This window comes from Xenopus laevis, chromosome 8L, assembly GCF_017654675.1.
Source record: "Xenopus laevis strain J_2021 chromosome 8L, Xenopus_laevis_v10.1, whole genome shotgun sequence".
Classification (NCBI taxonomy): Eukaryota; Metazoa; Chordata; class Amphibia; order Anura; family Pipidae; genus Xenopus; species Xenopus laevis.
The window spans coordinates 122343788-122360157 of NC_054385.1; the positions used below are offsets into that span (position 1 = coordinate 122343788).

General features: G+C 38.9%; 1 protein-coding gene across 1 annotated transcript; it reads right to left on the minus strand.

The window, feature by feature from the left end:
• Positions 1-1294: 1294 nt before the first annotated feature.
• Positions 1295-5019, minus strand: LOC121397342 (Fc receptor-like protein 2). The gene is made up of 3 exons (XM_041573978.1): positions 4722-5019; positions 2733-3044; positions 1295-1341 (listed from the first exon to the last, which is right to left on the minus strand). Exons 1-3 carry the CDS (start codon positions 4936-4938, stop codon positions 1295-1297), a joined length of 576 nt encoding a protein of 191 aa, XP_041429912.1. The 5' UTR covers positions 4939-5019.
• Positions 5020-16370: the final 11351 nt, after the last annotated feature.

The following is a 16370-nucleotide window of genomic DNA, read 5'->3' on the forward strand; positions in this document are numbered from 1 at the left end:
ATGATTTACTTTTTCTCTGTAATAATAAAACAGTAGCTTGTACTAAATCCAAACTATGATATAATTAATCCTTATTGGAAGCAAAACCAGCCTATTGGGTTTATGGGTTTATTTAATGTTTACATAATTTTCTAGTAGACAAGGTATGAAGATCCAAATTACAGAAAGATCGATTATGTGGAAAACCACAGGTGCTGAGCAATCTGGATAACAGGTCCCATTCCTTTACTAAAAAACATTTAAAAGGTTATAATAATGGATAAGTGAAATTTTTCGCCCATATGTATTGAGAAAAAAAGTCACAAGGTTTGGAATATATTGCGGGAAAATCCACCCATTGATGACTAATGTAGTATATACCTGTACATCAAATTTCTATTTTTTTCCATGAATCTTGTGTGGTTTTCCTATAATAAAAAGCTTTTTTAAGTGTAAAAACCACAAACTTCTAATGCAAAAATTTGCCAAGTCAAAGTTGTCACGGTTCTATGATAGTCAGTGGGAGCTACACTGATCTTATTGGACTGTTTCTAATCAATTCGAATTTTTTTTTTGCTAACAATTGTCAAAGAAACTGGAACTTTGACAGGTTTTAGAGGTATTCATATTTTTTAGCACTTTTTTAACTTGTACTTTTTATATTCAGATCTTTTAATAAATCCAACGACATTCGTGGTTTTGGAAAACCACTAAAATGGGACTTTTGATAAAAAAGCCTCCACATGTGTTTTGAACTGAATTCCCTTAATTCTTCTTATGTAGAAAATTTATTTTACAAATTTTTATCAACAATTCATAGGGTATCATGAAAATAACCACTACAGAAATATGCAGAACATGTTGTACTACAATTCTCCATTGAAAGGGACATGGTTCATCCGTAAACACCAAGTAAACACTAAAAACACATTTATTTCGACCTCTTAATCAACCGTGTTTTCTCTAAAACTGTTGTTTCCAAATGTGTAAGCTTATTTGGAACCCCAAAACTTACTAACACAAGTAATGTCTATAACAAATCATTTTCTTTTCAGTTGGACCCAAAGAATTCAGATGAATTTGTCATAAAACAAATCTGAGATTTGGGCACATCCAAAATTGGAATTCTTATTTCACTATTCATTCTGTACTTACATTGGCTGTCAGCATGTACAATTTCCTCTTCTAGATCCTCATTCACGCCAGAGACTGGAGAACAATATTAAAAACAAAAAAAATAATAATTGCAATGACAGAAAAGCCATTGGTTATTAAATTTACCTAAAATAACTATTTGTAAAGTCAGGACATTCCATCAGGCTTCCATCACTTTCATGATCAGTCTCCCACAGTTCCCATTGACTTGAATGACAAAGAGACAAGCAATTTTGGGTAGGAGATTATTTAAACTGAAAACCCACTCACACTTTCATTTCCACACATATACTGTATTCAAGTCAATAGGAGCATCAGGAAGTAGTCATGGGCATTTTCTAGCTTCAGGCCACTAGTCTAAAAGTGCAAATGTAAGGAGACTATGATACTGTATATAACATATATAATAAGTTAAACAGATAGATGTGAAAAGTGGAATACAACTTTTAGCAAGAACAGATTATTTTAAAACTTTATTAGTGCAGGGCAGTAATGGGGATGAAGCAAACATCTATTTTCATCTTCACTGTAGAGAGCCATGAAAAAGCTATGCCATTTATCAAGGTCCAAATTTATCTCAGTATTTCTAATATCCAACTTATTTATGAAGAAAAAAGCCTGAAAAAATAGGGTCGGGCAAAACTCCAAAAACTTCAGAGCTATCACCGAATTGTTCGGAGTTTTCTGCAAAAACTAAGATTTTTTTGCACCTAAACCCTGAAATCATCGGATATTGATACAGACATCAGCACAGATTCTGGGTCCTTCCCCATTGACTTATAAAAAGTGACACCATTTATCAAGGTCTGAATTTATCTCAGTATTTCTAATATCCAACTCCAAGCAACTCCGAATTCCCAAATGGACCTTATTTATGAAGAAAAAAGCCTGAAAAAATAGGGTCGGGCAAAACTCTGAAACCTTCGAAGCTTTCCCCGAAAACTCCGGGGCATGAACTCCGAAATCATCAGATATCAGTACGGACATCAGCACAGACTCTGGAACCTTCCCCATTGACTTATACAGGACTTCGAGAGCTTTTAGATGCTGGGGTTTCGGATAATAAATCTCGAAAAATTCGTAGTTTTTTTTTTTTGCTCTGAAAACTACGAATTAGTCGAGGTTCAGATATTTAGAGCTTGATAAATAACCCCCATAGTGTTCTTCAGAGATGTTTCCTAGTTGTGGTTAAAGTAAAGGAGGGCACTGTTGCAGTAATATTAAGAATGACAAAGGGGTTTGGTCACTTAGGGCTCAATTTGGTGAATTATGTGTCAACTCCTTGTTCAACAACCTATGTAAGTTGGTAGTAACTGTCATCTGCAATTGTCTCCTGCTTGGTAACAGTCCCCTCAATAACTGGTTGGTAATCGATGGTGACATTCTATGGACTGACTGCCTCTTTTAAAGCTGAGATGTTGTTGGGAACACACGGTAAGCGAAGCACAGGAAGCAAAGATAGAGTGCAACAGTGAAGCAGCTTTGCCCGAGGTTCCACATGAACAATGTCCAACTCGTATTAATATTTTTTAGCCGTGTATTGGTGTTAGCTCATAGAAATAATATATAATAGCAAATAAAAAAAAGTAGGGTGTCACAAAATAATGAAATAATATTCTTTAGTACTGATTTACCTTGTACGTGAATGCTGAGCATCTGGCTCATTTTCTTGACCTTGTCATCTCTTGTTCTCACTTCACAGGTATAATTCCCAGAATCATTCCGGTGAATATTGTCAATCCGGTATTTCTCGGATGAACCGAATTCCTTTACATGTTTCCCATTTCTGTGGAAAGCAAACTGCAGCACCGCTGAACTATAGGAGCTGTAACTGCTACATGTTATTGTCACATTGGCACCTTCTGCCACTGGATAATGGTTCACTTTTAGTTCAGGGTCAGAGAACAATTCTACAAAAGAAATAAAACCACAATGGGCCAGATTCAATACAGTGAGAAAATGGTTTATCACGTGAAAACTCATGGATGAAATTCAATTTGAGATGGAATTCAATTCAGAAAATTCAATTATTACGTGAAAACTCAATTGAAATCTATGGGAAAAAATGGAACTGAATTTGGAGAAAAAAATTGAATTGTATCCCGTCCATGTATTTTCACATAATAAACCAGCTGATAACTTTATCTCACTGAATTGAATCTGACCCAATTTGTTTGGAAAAATATATTCTAAATCAGGTTTCTTTAGTGCAAATAAGGTTATAAGTTGTGGATTCTAAGGCAAATCCCAGATCTTGGGGTTGAGTTCCCGACTTAATTTGGGTCCAAACTTGTCAAGGTTACAAATTTTGTCTACACAAATTTTCTACTTCCAAAAGGACTTGATTGGAAGTGTCCACAGAACAGTGTTCTGACTGATTAGGAGGAACTTTGTATGTCTAAGAAAGTATCCAAGCCCCTCTTGGCATTCAAGAAAATTTGCCATAATCAATATTCCATGCAGAACAGGGCACAGTAAAAAAACCATTTGTGTTGCTTCTGACAAAAATGCCTGTCTCCTGTTTCTTAAAGGGGTTGTTCACCTTTAAATTAACTTTTAGTATGATGTAGAGCAGGAGTCCCTAACATTTTTTAACTGTGAGCCACATTCAGATGTAAAAAGAGTTGGGGAGCAACACAAACATGAACAAAGTTCCTGGGAGGACTGGCATCCTACAGGAGACTCTGTTTGGCCATAAACCTGGTTTTTATATAACAAAAAGTTACCTCAAAGACTGGAATTCAAAAATAAGCACCTACTTTCAGGTCATTGAGAGCAACATCCAAGGGAGTTGGTGAGCAACATGTTGCTCACAAGCCACTGGTTGGAGATCACTGATTCAGAGAGTGATATTCTGAGACAATTTGCAATTGGTTTTCATTTTTTATTTGTGGTTTTTGAGTTATTTCGCTATTCAGCAGCTCTCCAGTTTTATCAGTAGTTGGCTTTTCTCAACCAGCTGCCGGTTGAACAGTAAAAGCAAACATTTGATTTGTTGCCATGGGTTATTAAAAGTTGCCCAGTGTTTATTAGGGATGCACCGAATCCAGGATTGGGTTCGGGATTTGGCCTTTTTCAGCAGGATTCGGATTCGGCTGAATCCTTGTGCCTGGCCGATCCGAATCCGAATCCTAATTTGCATATGCAAATTGTGGGGAGGGCAGGATTTCACATGACTTTTTCTCATAAAACAAGGAAGTAAACCAATTTTTCCCACTTTTTTCCTTCCCCGCACCTAATTTGTATATGCAAATTAGGATTCGGATTCGGTTCGGGATTCGCCAAATTTTCCAAGATGGATTCGGCCGAATCCAAAATAGTGGATTCGGTGCATCGCTAGTGTTTATAAATGAGCCCCACCTGTTATCAAGTTGATTTCCATTTGTCATCAGCACTATCATTGGTATAAAATATTTATTAGACAAATCTTTATTCTGATCTTTGTTTTAACATACTTCACTATAATACATTACAATTAAATAAATAAATAATTTCTAAACCCTTATGTATGTTGTTAACCCCCTGCTCATATATTACCTTCTGTCAGATGTCAAGAGAAGTAGAGAGGACATGTCATTGGGACTCACCTTGTACCTTTACATGCTTAGTTGTTTTCCTTGTGGCACTGAATTGAGTTTTTACATCACAGGTATAATTCCCAGAATCCTTTGGAGTCGGTGAGGAAATGTGATATGTATTGTTTGATCCAAATTCCTGCACAACGTGTCCATTTTTATGGAAAGCAAATGTCATTCCTGTATTATTTCTGTTCGAGTCAGTCTTCAGTGAGCATATTATGGTCATGGCAGTACCTTCTTCAGGCTTAAATGGGATCACGGATAATGTAAGGTCAGAGAATTGGCCTAAAAATACAAATGATGTGCATTAAATGTTTTCTTGTTGCTGCTAGGGATGGGCGAATTTGAGCCGTTTCGTTTCACCAAAAATTTGCGGCTGGCGAATTGTCGTTGACGCCCATTAAAGTATATGGGCGTCAAAAAAATGTTGTCGTGCGGCGAAATATTTTTGAAGCGTGGCGAAATTTTTTTGACACACACCGCCATACAAGTCTATGGGCGACATTTCCATGGCGAAACAAGGCGAAAAAATTCGCCCATCCCTAGTTGCTGCACCTAGCACATCATCAATAGACAGACTTAATTATTATTTTGACAAAACGTTACTCTTTTCTTCTGAATTCTAGGAAGGAACGATATCTTTACTGCCTATATATATAACTGAATTGTGTCTTTTCAAACCACACTATGGGGAAGATTTACTAAGGTTCAAACGGTAAATTCGAATTTTCAATTTGGTTTTTGATCAAAACTCACAATTTTGAGTTTAAACCACAACTTGAATTCGAGATTTATCATCCCAATACCCTGGAAGTAACTCGAATTCGATAAGTCAAACCCGAAAACCATGTAGAAGTCAATGGAAGGTCTGCTGACCTATTTGAAGAAGTTAATAGCCTTCTTAACATTCAAGTTTTTTTTCAGAGAAAAACTTGATTCGACTTTCGTTCGATTTCGATTCTAGTTTTTGGGTTGGTAACATTCGTTTGAGTTTTAGACCTTCAAGTTTTTTTCTTAAATAAGATACCATTCGAGTTTCATTCATTCATTCAGGATAAAATAAACTCTAACATTCGACCTTTGATAAATCAGCCCCTGTGTGTATCCAATGTTTACTAGAAGTATTTATCTAATGCATTGAGGGTGGCCCAGAATATGTCCCAAGTGATAGGCATGTTTAGGCTGATCTTTGGCCCCTTTCCCAAGTAATATCACATGGGAGTGTCTTACTTATTGTATCCAGTAAGCTCATCATTATTAGCCTCATAGACAGGAAGATAAACAGGTGACTAGATAATAACTGGCCAAACAGGCAGACAATATCTTCTAACGTTGTAATAGGACCATATATGTGTTTCATTTTTTCCATCAGTTTAAGGTCTTCAGTAAAAATCAGACTTCTGTGCAACTATGGGGTCCGTTTACTAAAGTGCGGTAAATCTGACTTTAAGTTTCCGCATGTTATCGCTGAGAATATTTTTACGCCAGAATATTCGCAGCGACTAAGTTTACTAAACAGCGATGCGCTCAGAAGTCATTGCGATCACTTGCGGTAACTACGTTAAGGAACCAGCTTACGTTAGCGGTAATTTTAGCGAGTTGCGAATTTTCTGGCGAAAAATTACGTTTTTGCGAATATTTATGCTATAAAATAGTCTTGTTTTATGGCGGTTATTATGGCAATTTTTACTGTGACATTTATGGCCAGAAATGCATCTTCAAAACTTATAAACTTTATTGACTGATGATTATACCATCCAACAACATCACCAGAGTAACACCAATCAAACATGTCTGCATCATATAAACTCTTCTGCCAATAGAATCATATGAACAAGAAATGATACCAGTCAATCTCTTTGCTTCATAGAAATGCACAGTTTAATGTAGCCAATCCCAATGAAACCAAAAAGTGTAGAGGCTGACGAATCCTTGGACTGTGATGCCACTGCCAATAATACGACTCTGAGCTGAAACTGCTGCTGTTGCACCAGATAGAAGCAGAAGCCAAAACATCCTGTCAGCAATAGCTACAGATCTCCCTCCTGTCAGCAAAGAATGATGGGTAAAAAAAAAACATTATTATGGGATATTTCCTGCCCCTTGAGAATTTTCTGGCAGAAAAAATACTTTTACGCCACTTCATATGTGGCGGTAAAAGTTTGCGAATATTCTGGCGTTAATTTTGTCTTTAGCACATTTCGCTGTTTAGTAAACCATGCGTTAATGTGTACGTAGCGTTATTTTCAGCAAATGCGATAACTGGCGAACAATTATTCTTGCGCAAGAAAATTCGCAAATTTATATTTACCGCAGGTTAGTAAACTGGCGATAACATATTTGGCGAAAATTCTGTCTATATATTGTGCGAATATTTTTAACGCACTTTAGTAAACGGACCCCTCAGTGTTGTGCTTGATATTGGGGCCAATTCAAATAACAATAAGCTTTGTATTGTATATGTAACTTACTCACCTCCTGTAACCGCTGATTGTACTGCAAAACAGAACAGAAAGATACTAATAATAATCAATATCAGAGTATTGCTCAGTGAGGAAATACATCCAGTTTTAAATACAAATACATTCAGTTTAAAAGATATTCAGGCTTCTATATGCATAGGTTCTGTTATCGGGAAAGCCATTGTCCAGAATGTTTTAAAATTCAAGTATAACATTACCTATAGTGTCTGATTTAAATAATTTAAGAGCAGAACTCTCTATTAGGGAGGGAGGAAGGATGTGGTGCTGTGCCTGGGGTTGGTGGTCCCAGTAATAACAAAGCCTATGGCAGAAACCTCCCTGCAGCATCTGCACCCACCAGGCCACATTAGGGCTGCCACCTGCCTGGAGTTCACCCGGACAGCCCTGTTTTTGAAAGGGCTGTCCAGGTAAAAAGTGGCTGTCCGGATTTCTCAATTAGGAAATCCGGAAGGACCATTGACTTCCTCTGCCAACACCTCCAAGATCCTTGGAGAATCTGTAGCCCAGTGTGTGCCTTGTATTTTGTGTGTTTCCATAGCTTTACAGCAGTGTATGTGCAAGAACAGATCACTACCCTTTGTGTGCACAGCCAAAGTAACGCTAGCGAAAAGTCGCCGTTGTTCTCCACCCGGGACGTAGCTTTGCATTTTACCGAATTAGCGTATTCATAGCGTATTTGCACCTGGCGAAGTAGTGCGATGGGTGTAAAGCTGACACTAACTAAACGTTGCCCTTTCGTGAATCGGCCCCTTGGGGTGCAAACATACACAGTAAACACAGTTTGCAAAGTAAATTGCTCTCTCTTATGTGTAAGTTTCTCTAAATATAAAAACAAGGTCTTGGAAGTTAATTTTCTTTATATTAACTGTAGAGCACTCATAGTGCTCATTGTAAAGGTTCCCTGGGACATTTGGTTTTGTCCTTCATACATACAACAAACCACTGGGTTTGGCTCATGTCTCAGACTGCTAAGCCTGACATAACATGGGTTAATTTTCTTTCCAATATATGTAAGTAAAATATTACCACATACCCTGTGTCTCTAAATAGAACTCTGCATGAATGTTGGTCAAGGTGATACTTCCTGCAATACAGCAGCAACAGAGCTGAGAGGAGGGCAGCCCAAATGTTGAAATTGAAATAGAAAGCATACATAATGCTTGAAAACCTAGATGAACAAGTCTGTTAGCAAGAGATTTTGGATAAACACTTAATCGCTACCCTTGAATGTCTTATAAACCAAAACTTCCATATATTGTATCCTTGATATGAGCTATTGGAGCGCTGACCAAATGTTGGACCTCAAAAGTGTCCCATATAATGGGTCTCCCACTTCCCTGCCCTATGCCTGAAGGAGGGGACCTGATGACTCAAAAGCTTGTCATAGGTACATCTTACATGTCTATTTACTTGCTCAGAGGACAAAAAGATGTCAGTCAGTGCTGATCCCTTACCCAACCTCATTACTACGGAGTGGAAGGAGCCTTCAGCAGACCTGTAACACCGGCAGCGCGCCAACACTGGAGCGCGTCAACTTAGGCGCCGGTGCATAAACACCGGTGCACGCCAAAATGGACGCTCCTGCCAAAACACTGAGGAGCTATGACCTCTAAATTGGGCGCCTGGCTTCCTATTGGTCCCTGATCTGTCTGTCTTCCTCAGCCTGCTCCTGATTGGTTCCTGTCCCCTTAAATACCTTCCTCTTCCTCCTCACATTGCCCAAGCTGGGTTCTGTTTCCACAGTTCCTGCTCAAGCCCCGTTTGCCTGCTTTCCTGTTTATTCGATCCTTGGCCTGTTAATTCAACCTTGTACCTTCGCTGCCCGGACCACTGCTTGAACTTGACGACGCTTTTGCCTTATCCCTTGGTACTTCGCTTCTCTGCTTCCTGAAACCGACCACTGCCTGTAATTGACTACGCCTTTGCCTGATCCCTGGATACTTCGCTTTTGGTTAACACGCTTGGCTCCTTTGCTGACTCCGCCGCAGAAAGTCCGGGGCCCCAAAAGGGCGTCAGTGAAGACCGGAGCCGTAGAGGAATTCCAGTTGCCATCTGTCCGCCTAGGACCAGCTGTCCTCCTCCGGGATCCCAGGTAACAGATCGTTACAAGACCCTATTTTACTCTGATCCAACCACCATTAAAAATAAAAAGACATGGAGCTCCTCTTTCTTGTGCCTTCCGTGTACCACTGTCCATCAAACACTCCCTACAAGAGCAGCCTTCATGACAACTGAATGACATTTTTAATCACATAATGTGATGGAGAATAACTACCCTGTAAGCTGAATCATTTAATGTTGGACCTCCAAGCTAAAACCTAGAGTCAACCTCAAGCAATTTGCTTGCTCATTGGTTTCTCCAAGGGCGATTGCTGCCCGCCAACCTTTCTCTTTCTCCTTAGTGGTATTCTCACTTGGTCCTGGTCATCAAGGTACCCTTCAATAACAAGTGGTAGAAGGAAGCAGCCGTTATCCAAGTCCTGGTTCTATTTTTTTTGGTAGTGATACAGCTGTGATTATAATAACTGTGCACAAAGGTGAAATGTATTCACCAACAACATAGGGACAGATTTTTAAGGGTCCCACACACCATTAGGAGGATGATGTAGGGTGAAAGGGGCTCTTGTCTATAATTCCCCCACCCCATGCAGCCAGGGGTCAAAGGGGAGGGGTTCAAGACACAGACTCAGCTTTACTGCTCCATAATGACCATGCGTATACAGGTATAGGATCCCTTATCCGGAAACCCGATATCCAGAAAGCTCCGAATTACGGAATGGCTGTCTCCCATAGACTACATTTTATCCAAATAATCCAAATTTTTAAAAATGATTTCCTTTTTCTCTGTAATAATAAAACAGTAGCTTGTACTTGATCCCAACTAAGATATAATTAATCCTTATTGGAAGCAAAACCAGCCTATTGGGTTTATTTAATGTTTAAATGAATTTCTAGTAGACTTAAGACATGAAGACCCAAATTACGGAAAGATCCATTATCTGGAAAACCCCAGGTCCCGAGCATTCTGGATAACAGGTCCCATACCTGTACTACCTACTTATTATGGGAAGTGAGAAATTTTTCATTGACTTAAGGTAGTATAACTGTTTATTTACCTTCCTAATGGTACTTACAGATCCATAATAATTATAATAAATGAAGGGCATCTTGTTAGTAGCTTTGTCTGGTTTAAGGGAATCCATTAGCACAGTGCACATCTTTTATTGATATTGGGGCCTATATCAGTATATGTAACCAAATTATATAATTATCCACTGTCATGCTGATGTTATATTTGGTTCGGTGGAGCATAAAAATATACTATAGGATGTTTTTCCAGCTCTGCTAGAGTCATTTGTTTTAAATACACCATTCTGCTAAATCAAAGCATTAGTAAAATAAGCAATTTTGTAAAAGCAATTGAAAAAAAAAGTCAAATAATCATTGTACTTACAGATTAAAATGATCAGTAGCGAACAAGACATGGTGGGTTCAAAAGAAGCTGCAGAATAACGTCTTGAACTGTAAAGACGGAAATTTAAATCTGTTTTCTTTTCCTGTTGTCGGACACCACCCTCCACATAGGAAAATGTTAGTCTTAACTGTACTAATAAACTACACTATAGTAAATATATATAAAAAAAAGCCCAAGAACCTTCAGATTTGAAGGAATGACCACAGAGGTGATATGGATAGAGACAGAGTATGGAGAGCAAGCCAGCTGGTTACCCCTGGAACTATAGCAGGGTGACTGTTACCCCAATGTTTCTATATATCTGTAACCTTGTTATGAGCTAAGGGGGCCCAGTCTGAAGGCCAGTTAGGAGGAGATTTGGGGTGAGTGCTTATTTGTGCCCTGGGTACCCCTGGAACTATAGCAGGGTGACTGTTACCCCAATGTTTCTATATATCTGTAACCTTGTTATGAGCTAAAGGGGCCCAGTCTGAAGGTCAGTTAGGGTGAGATTTGGGGTGAGTACTTATTTGTGCCCTGGGTACCCCTGGAACTATAGCAGGGTGACTGTTACCCCAATGTTTCTATATATCTGTAACCTTGTTATGAGCTAAGGGGGTCCAGCCTGAAGGCCAGTTAGGGTGAGATTTGGGGTGAGCCCTTATTTGTACCCTGGGTACCCCTGGAACTATACAGTAGCAGGGTGACTGTTACCCCAATGTTTCTATATATCTGTAACCTTGTTATGAGCTAAGGGGGCCCAGTCTGAATGCCAGTTAGGGGCAGATTTGGGGTGAATTTTGTGCCCTGGCTACCCCAGGAACTATAGCAGGGTGACTGTTTCCCCAATTTTAATTCAAAATGTGTAATGTAAATGTGTAACCGGTCAAGTCTATGGGGCACATTTACTAAAGTTCAAAGTGAATTCGAAGTGAATTTTCAAATTCAAAAACTTTGAATTTCGAAGTTATTTTTGGGTACTTCAACCATCAAATAGGCCTATATTCAACTTCAACTTCAACTTCGATTCGAATTGAAAATACTTTGAATATACAACCATTCGAAAATCAAGTACTGTCTCTTTAAAAAACTTCAACTTAGCCACCTTAAACATGCCGAATTGCTATGTTAGCCTATGAGGACCTCCTAGAACCTATAGCCAACATTTGGCTAAGTTTTTAGAAGTCAACGTTTTTTTGGAAAATCGTTCGATTGATCGATTAAATCATTTGAATAGTTCGAATCAACGGATTTAATTGTTCGAACGATTTTACTTTGATCGCATATGGCCATATTCGATCAAAAAAAAAACTTTGACTTCGATTATCGTACTACTGCAATTCAATGGTCGAATTTCGACGTTTTTTCACTTCGAAATTCAACCCTTGGTGCAGGCTCATTGGGTGCGTCCATAAAACACGACAATGGATTATTTTAGATTGTTTAGATTATTTTAATTTCCAACACCAAATGCACGGTAGTTTATTCTAGAATGAGTTCAATTTTTCTTACAACAAAATAATTTTTTGTTCAATTGACAATACTATTTACAGACTAGGGGGGCCGTGATGCAGCTCTGCAAATAGACATTTGGGTAGCTGGGAGGAACAATATATCTGGTTCCCCTTGGGTCCCCCTGGTCTGAGACTGTATCAGTGATTTGCCGATAATATGGGACACAAAGGTTTTACTGGGGGACCATTTCTTTACCAATATGAATTTTGAATTCTAATTATGAGGGGCTAGTTTTTACTTATTTAACAGATTCAGATCAAGTAGTTTTTCTAGAACTAGTTATAATGAGAGAATAACAAACAACAATAGTTTTGGTTTCCGCAAGTCCCACAAACGCACTTCCGGTTTCTTGAGCGACTTTATTCATATGGGGTCTAGCCATGGAACCAGGTGGCAGAAGGAACTCCAATGACCAAAGCAGATATGGTCTACATGGTCTCCATGTTTCAGAAAAAGGATTATGACTGTAAGGAGGCACAATACTCTAGACCAGGAAACCAGGAAAAATGCAGTTCTTGAAATGGTGACAGCTAAGAATGTAGTGTTCTGACCTGAAACTACAAGAAGCTGAACAACTGACCAGAATCAGGAAGATTATTTCAAAAAGTAAGTACTCATGATAATCCACTATTTGCACGTGTAGCTGCACTGCCACAATGCTTTTTGAAATGTCGGCGAGTAGCCTAGTCCCATATGGCTTATAGTCATAGTAGTGTGTGGTTTCTATAGCCTTCCCTTTCTGCCCCTTGTGACACATGGATCAGCAGTTACAGTATACAGAATAATATATTTAAAAAAACATTCTCAGGTCTGGGTTAGTTGGTGGGGGGGGAGGTTCACGCATGTACAATGAACATGAAGCGGCCATCTTTATGATTTTAGAGCTGGTAATATGGTGCCCATGGAGCTGATATTGTAAATCTGCTTTAAATAACAGAAAAATAATCATTATTGGGCAAAATGATTGTAACGGTCGGCACCCAACACCAGAACAAACACCAGGCACCCTGGTCTCGGCTCGTGCTTCACCAGTAGTGTGACTGCCTTTGGGCCTCGGGAGGAGCCCTCGGCTTACTTGGATGCCACCTGGACTTAAACGCGAGGTGCAAGATGAGGGTTCTGGATAGACAGAGGGGCACGACAGTAAAGCAAAGTCTTTGGACAGAAGATCGTAGTACAAGGCGTTAGGCAATAGAGTAGTCAGATCAGGCCGGGTCGAGGCAGGCAGAGAATAAACGTAGTCAGGCAGGCAAGGGTCAAACCAGAAAGTCAATCAGAGGGTTAATCAGAAGAGGTAGTCGGTAATCAGGCAGGGGCCAGAATCCAGAAGTCAGAATAGTCAAATAGCCAGGCAGGGGTCACAACAGGAATCAAACAGGTTCAGGATACAGGAAACAAATAGCACAAGGCTCAGGAGCACCAGGAAACAAGCACCAGGATCCTATCACGGGCAGTTTGTAAAAAGAAAATGTATCTTTAAATACATTTAAAATTCTGACGTCATATGTCAGCGCGCCTGCGTTTTTAAGATGCAAGAAGACCCGGCGCGCGGCCCTAGGCGCAGAATATCCCCGCCGACCCCCACCACCCCTACCGGGGTAAGTTGTTACAATGATATTAGCGATTAGGTAAAGGAAAATGTCATCTTTACAATGGATAAAACTTATCGGAAATGGTTTCCTTGTCCTTTAATACTATTGCTGCGAGAAGTGCTATTGCTTGCATTCATTTTAGTGATGAGCTAATCTGCTCTGTTTAGCTTCTTTAAAAAATTCTCGAAACCGCTGAAAAATGTGCGAAACAGAAAATGCATTTTTTGTAACAAAATATATTGCTGTCTATGGCCAAATTTTTTTTACCAAAATATATTAAGGGGCCGATTTACTCAAACTCAAATTAATCCCATTGTTTCCTGAAAAGAAATCTGACCATGCTCCTTTCCACCATTTTAACACATTTGTTAATCATTTTTCTCAAAAAAGTCAATAGATTTTTTTAGTTTTCGCTGCAAAAACTTGAATCTTTCAGCTTATTGCCCAAAACCCCAAATTTTTCAGATTATCCAGTGTAGATCACAATGTCAAGAAACAACTACAGGGACATCTGCCATTGACTTCTACATGGCCTTGACAGTTTTGAGATGGCGTATTTTTGGATTCAGATTTTTAGCAGCTTTGGGGCATAATTAATCTTAAAGAATTTTAGTTTTTATTTTGCCACTAAATATTTTCAGTTTTCCCCCCTAAAAAACGTAACCATAAAAAATGATATAATAAAAGGGGTTAATACCCCTTAACCAGCTGACAGCCCATAACCTACTGACACCCCTGAACTGGTTGACACCCCTGAGGTTAATGACACCGCAAAGCCTACTGACAAGACTAAGGAGGAAGTTGTCACTGCCAAAAATAATGATACCATCCCTCACCAGTATCCAAAACCTGCACATGGTTCATGGTATCTGAGAAGATATTGTTAATGCACTTAACTAAAACTGTTCTGTAGTGATGGGCGAATTTATTCGGCGGGCGCAAATTCGCGCCAAATTTGCGCAATTCGCCGCCAGCGAATAAATTCGCAAAACGCCCGCGAAAATTCGCCCGAAAAAAATCAAAATGTCAAAAATGGGCGCTGGCGTCAAAAACGGGCGCTGGCGTCAGCAGTCATCATAAACCAGATTGCTTAATCGTATGTAGTTTTCCTTTATCCTTTGGGCTCACCCTCTCAGGTCACACCATAAAGGCCAGAAATTCAGTAATTCACATAGAACGAAGGAGGCCACAATCCCCGCAAAACTGTGCTGCTACTTTTTATTCCATATTCCACAACATGTTTCAAGTCAACAAGGACCTTTGGGTCCTTTTTGACTCGAAACATTGTGGAGTATGGAATAAAAAGTAGCAGCAAAGTTCTGCGGTGATTGTGGCCTCCTTCGTTCTACGTGAAACCAGTTTGGTTATTGGATATCCCCAAAATCCAGTTTATTAGGATAAAACACAAAAGTAGCAGAGGTTAAGATTTTTTTTTAAACTGAGCTATTTTCTTTTTATAAATCATTAAATTAATAAAACAAGATTTTAAATGACAGTGATAGTGATGTGCGATTCGAGAAAAACTCAACCTACACCCAAACCTGCCCGCAATCAACCCAAACTCGCCTGCACCCTCCTCCTCTCCTCTTTTTATAGACCTGCCCAGTTGATAAAAACTGCAAGTTGGAAGTGTATAGTCTGCGACCCACAAATGGTGTGCTGAAACCGGCCTGAACCCACGACCCCCGGGTATCGGACTGACCCGTCAGTAGACAGCGACCATTTGACAAAAGTTGTATTCTCCACGTATAGTTTTATAAATGTACTCAATCAATTTGTCTTTGCTGGAGAGATCAAGTGGCCTTCCAGTAAATTATAACCAGTGAATGAGGGAGCAGACCCCTTTCATGTCAATCCTGGGTTTGTGTTATTTTGTAGTTTGCGGAATAGTAGGCCAAGAAAAAATGGTAAAAGCAAAAAACTAAGAGGGCTGACTACAAAGAGTACCAAGGAGAAAAATTAGATTATAAACTTTAGATTACAACTTTTATACAAAATGTTATATTAATCAGATTCAGGAACTCAAAGTGAGAGTCACAGGCAATGAGCCGATTTGGCATTTGTGACCAAATATCAGTTATCAATTAGACTCCTAGATATTCTTAATGCTTTTAGGAAAATGCTTAGATTAGATCCAATTCTTCAGAATATATTACTAGATAAAGTACCGGTTATCTGTAGTAAGAACAAGACTTGAAAATATTTGTTAGCTCCATCTTGGTTATGGAAACATAATAATAAAATTGGTATAATGTTTTTGGTTCTGTTCATAGAGGTGATTCAATGCTAAAGGGATGGCACAGATGTAGTTTTTTCCCTTAAAAAGTCCTCAATTTTAGGGCACACAATTCCCTTGTTAAATTTAAGACAATTTGTTTATTGTTCTAGTGATTTTGTAGTATGTTTAATTGAATGTCCTTGTAACCACCAAATGTTTTAAAATAAGATTACATGAACATGTATCTTAAGGACTCCTATTATTTTATTTTTTTAGAAAGTTCAGACATAAATAGTGATGGCGAATCTGACCCTTTTCGCTAAAAAGTTCACCAAAATGCATTGAAGTCTATGGGCGTAATTTTTTTTGGACACTTGACAAATTGTGCAACAATTT

What these genes read in the sequence shown, in the direction of transcription:
- LOC121397342 (XM_041573978.1), bottom strand. Translation starts at nt 4,938, where the DNA reads ATGACCATAATATGCTCACTGAAGACTGACTCGAACAGAAATAATACA. An exon ending in TAAGCATGTAAAGGTACAAG is followed by an intron (nt 3,045 to 4,721) that starts GTGAGTCCCAAT and finishes TTTCTTTTGTAG; the next exon opens with AATTGTTCTCTGACCCTGAA. An exon ending in GAATATTATTTCATTATTTT is followed by an intron (nt 1,342 to 2,732) that starts GTGACACCCTAC and finishes TTGTCATTCAAG; the next exon opens with TCAATGGGAACTGTGGGAGA.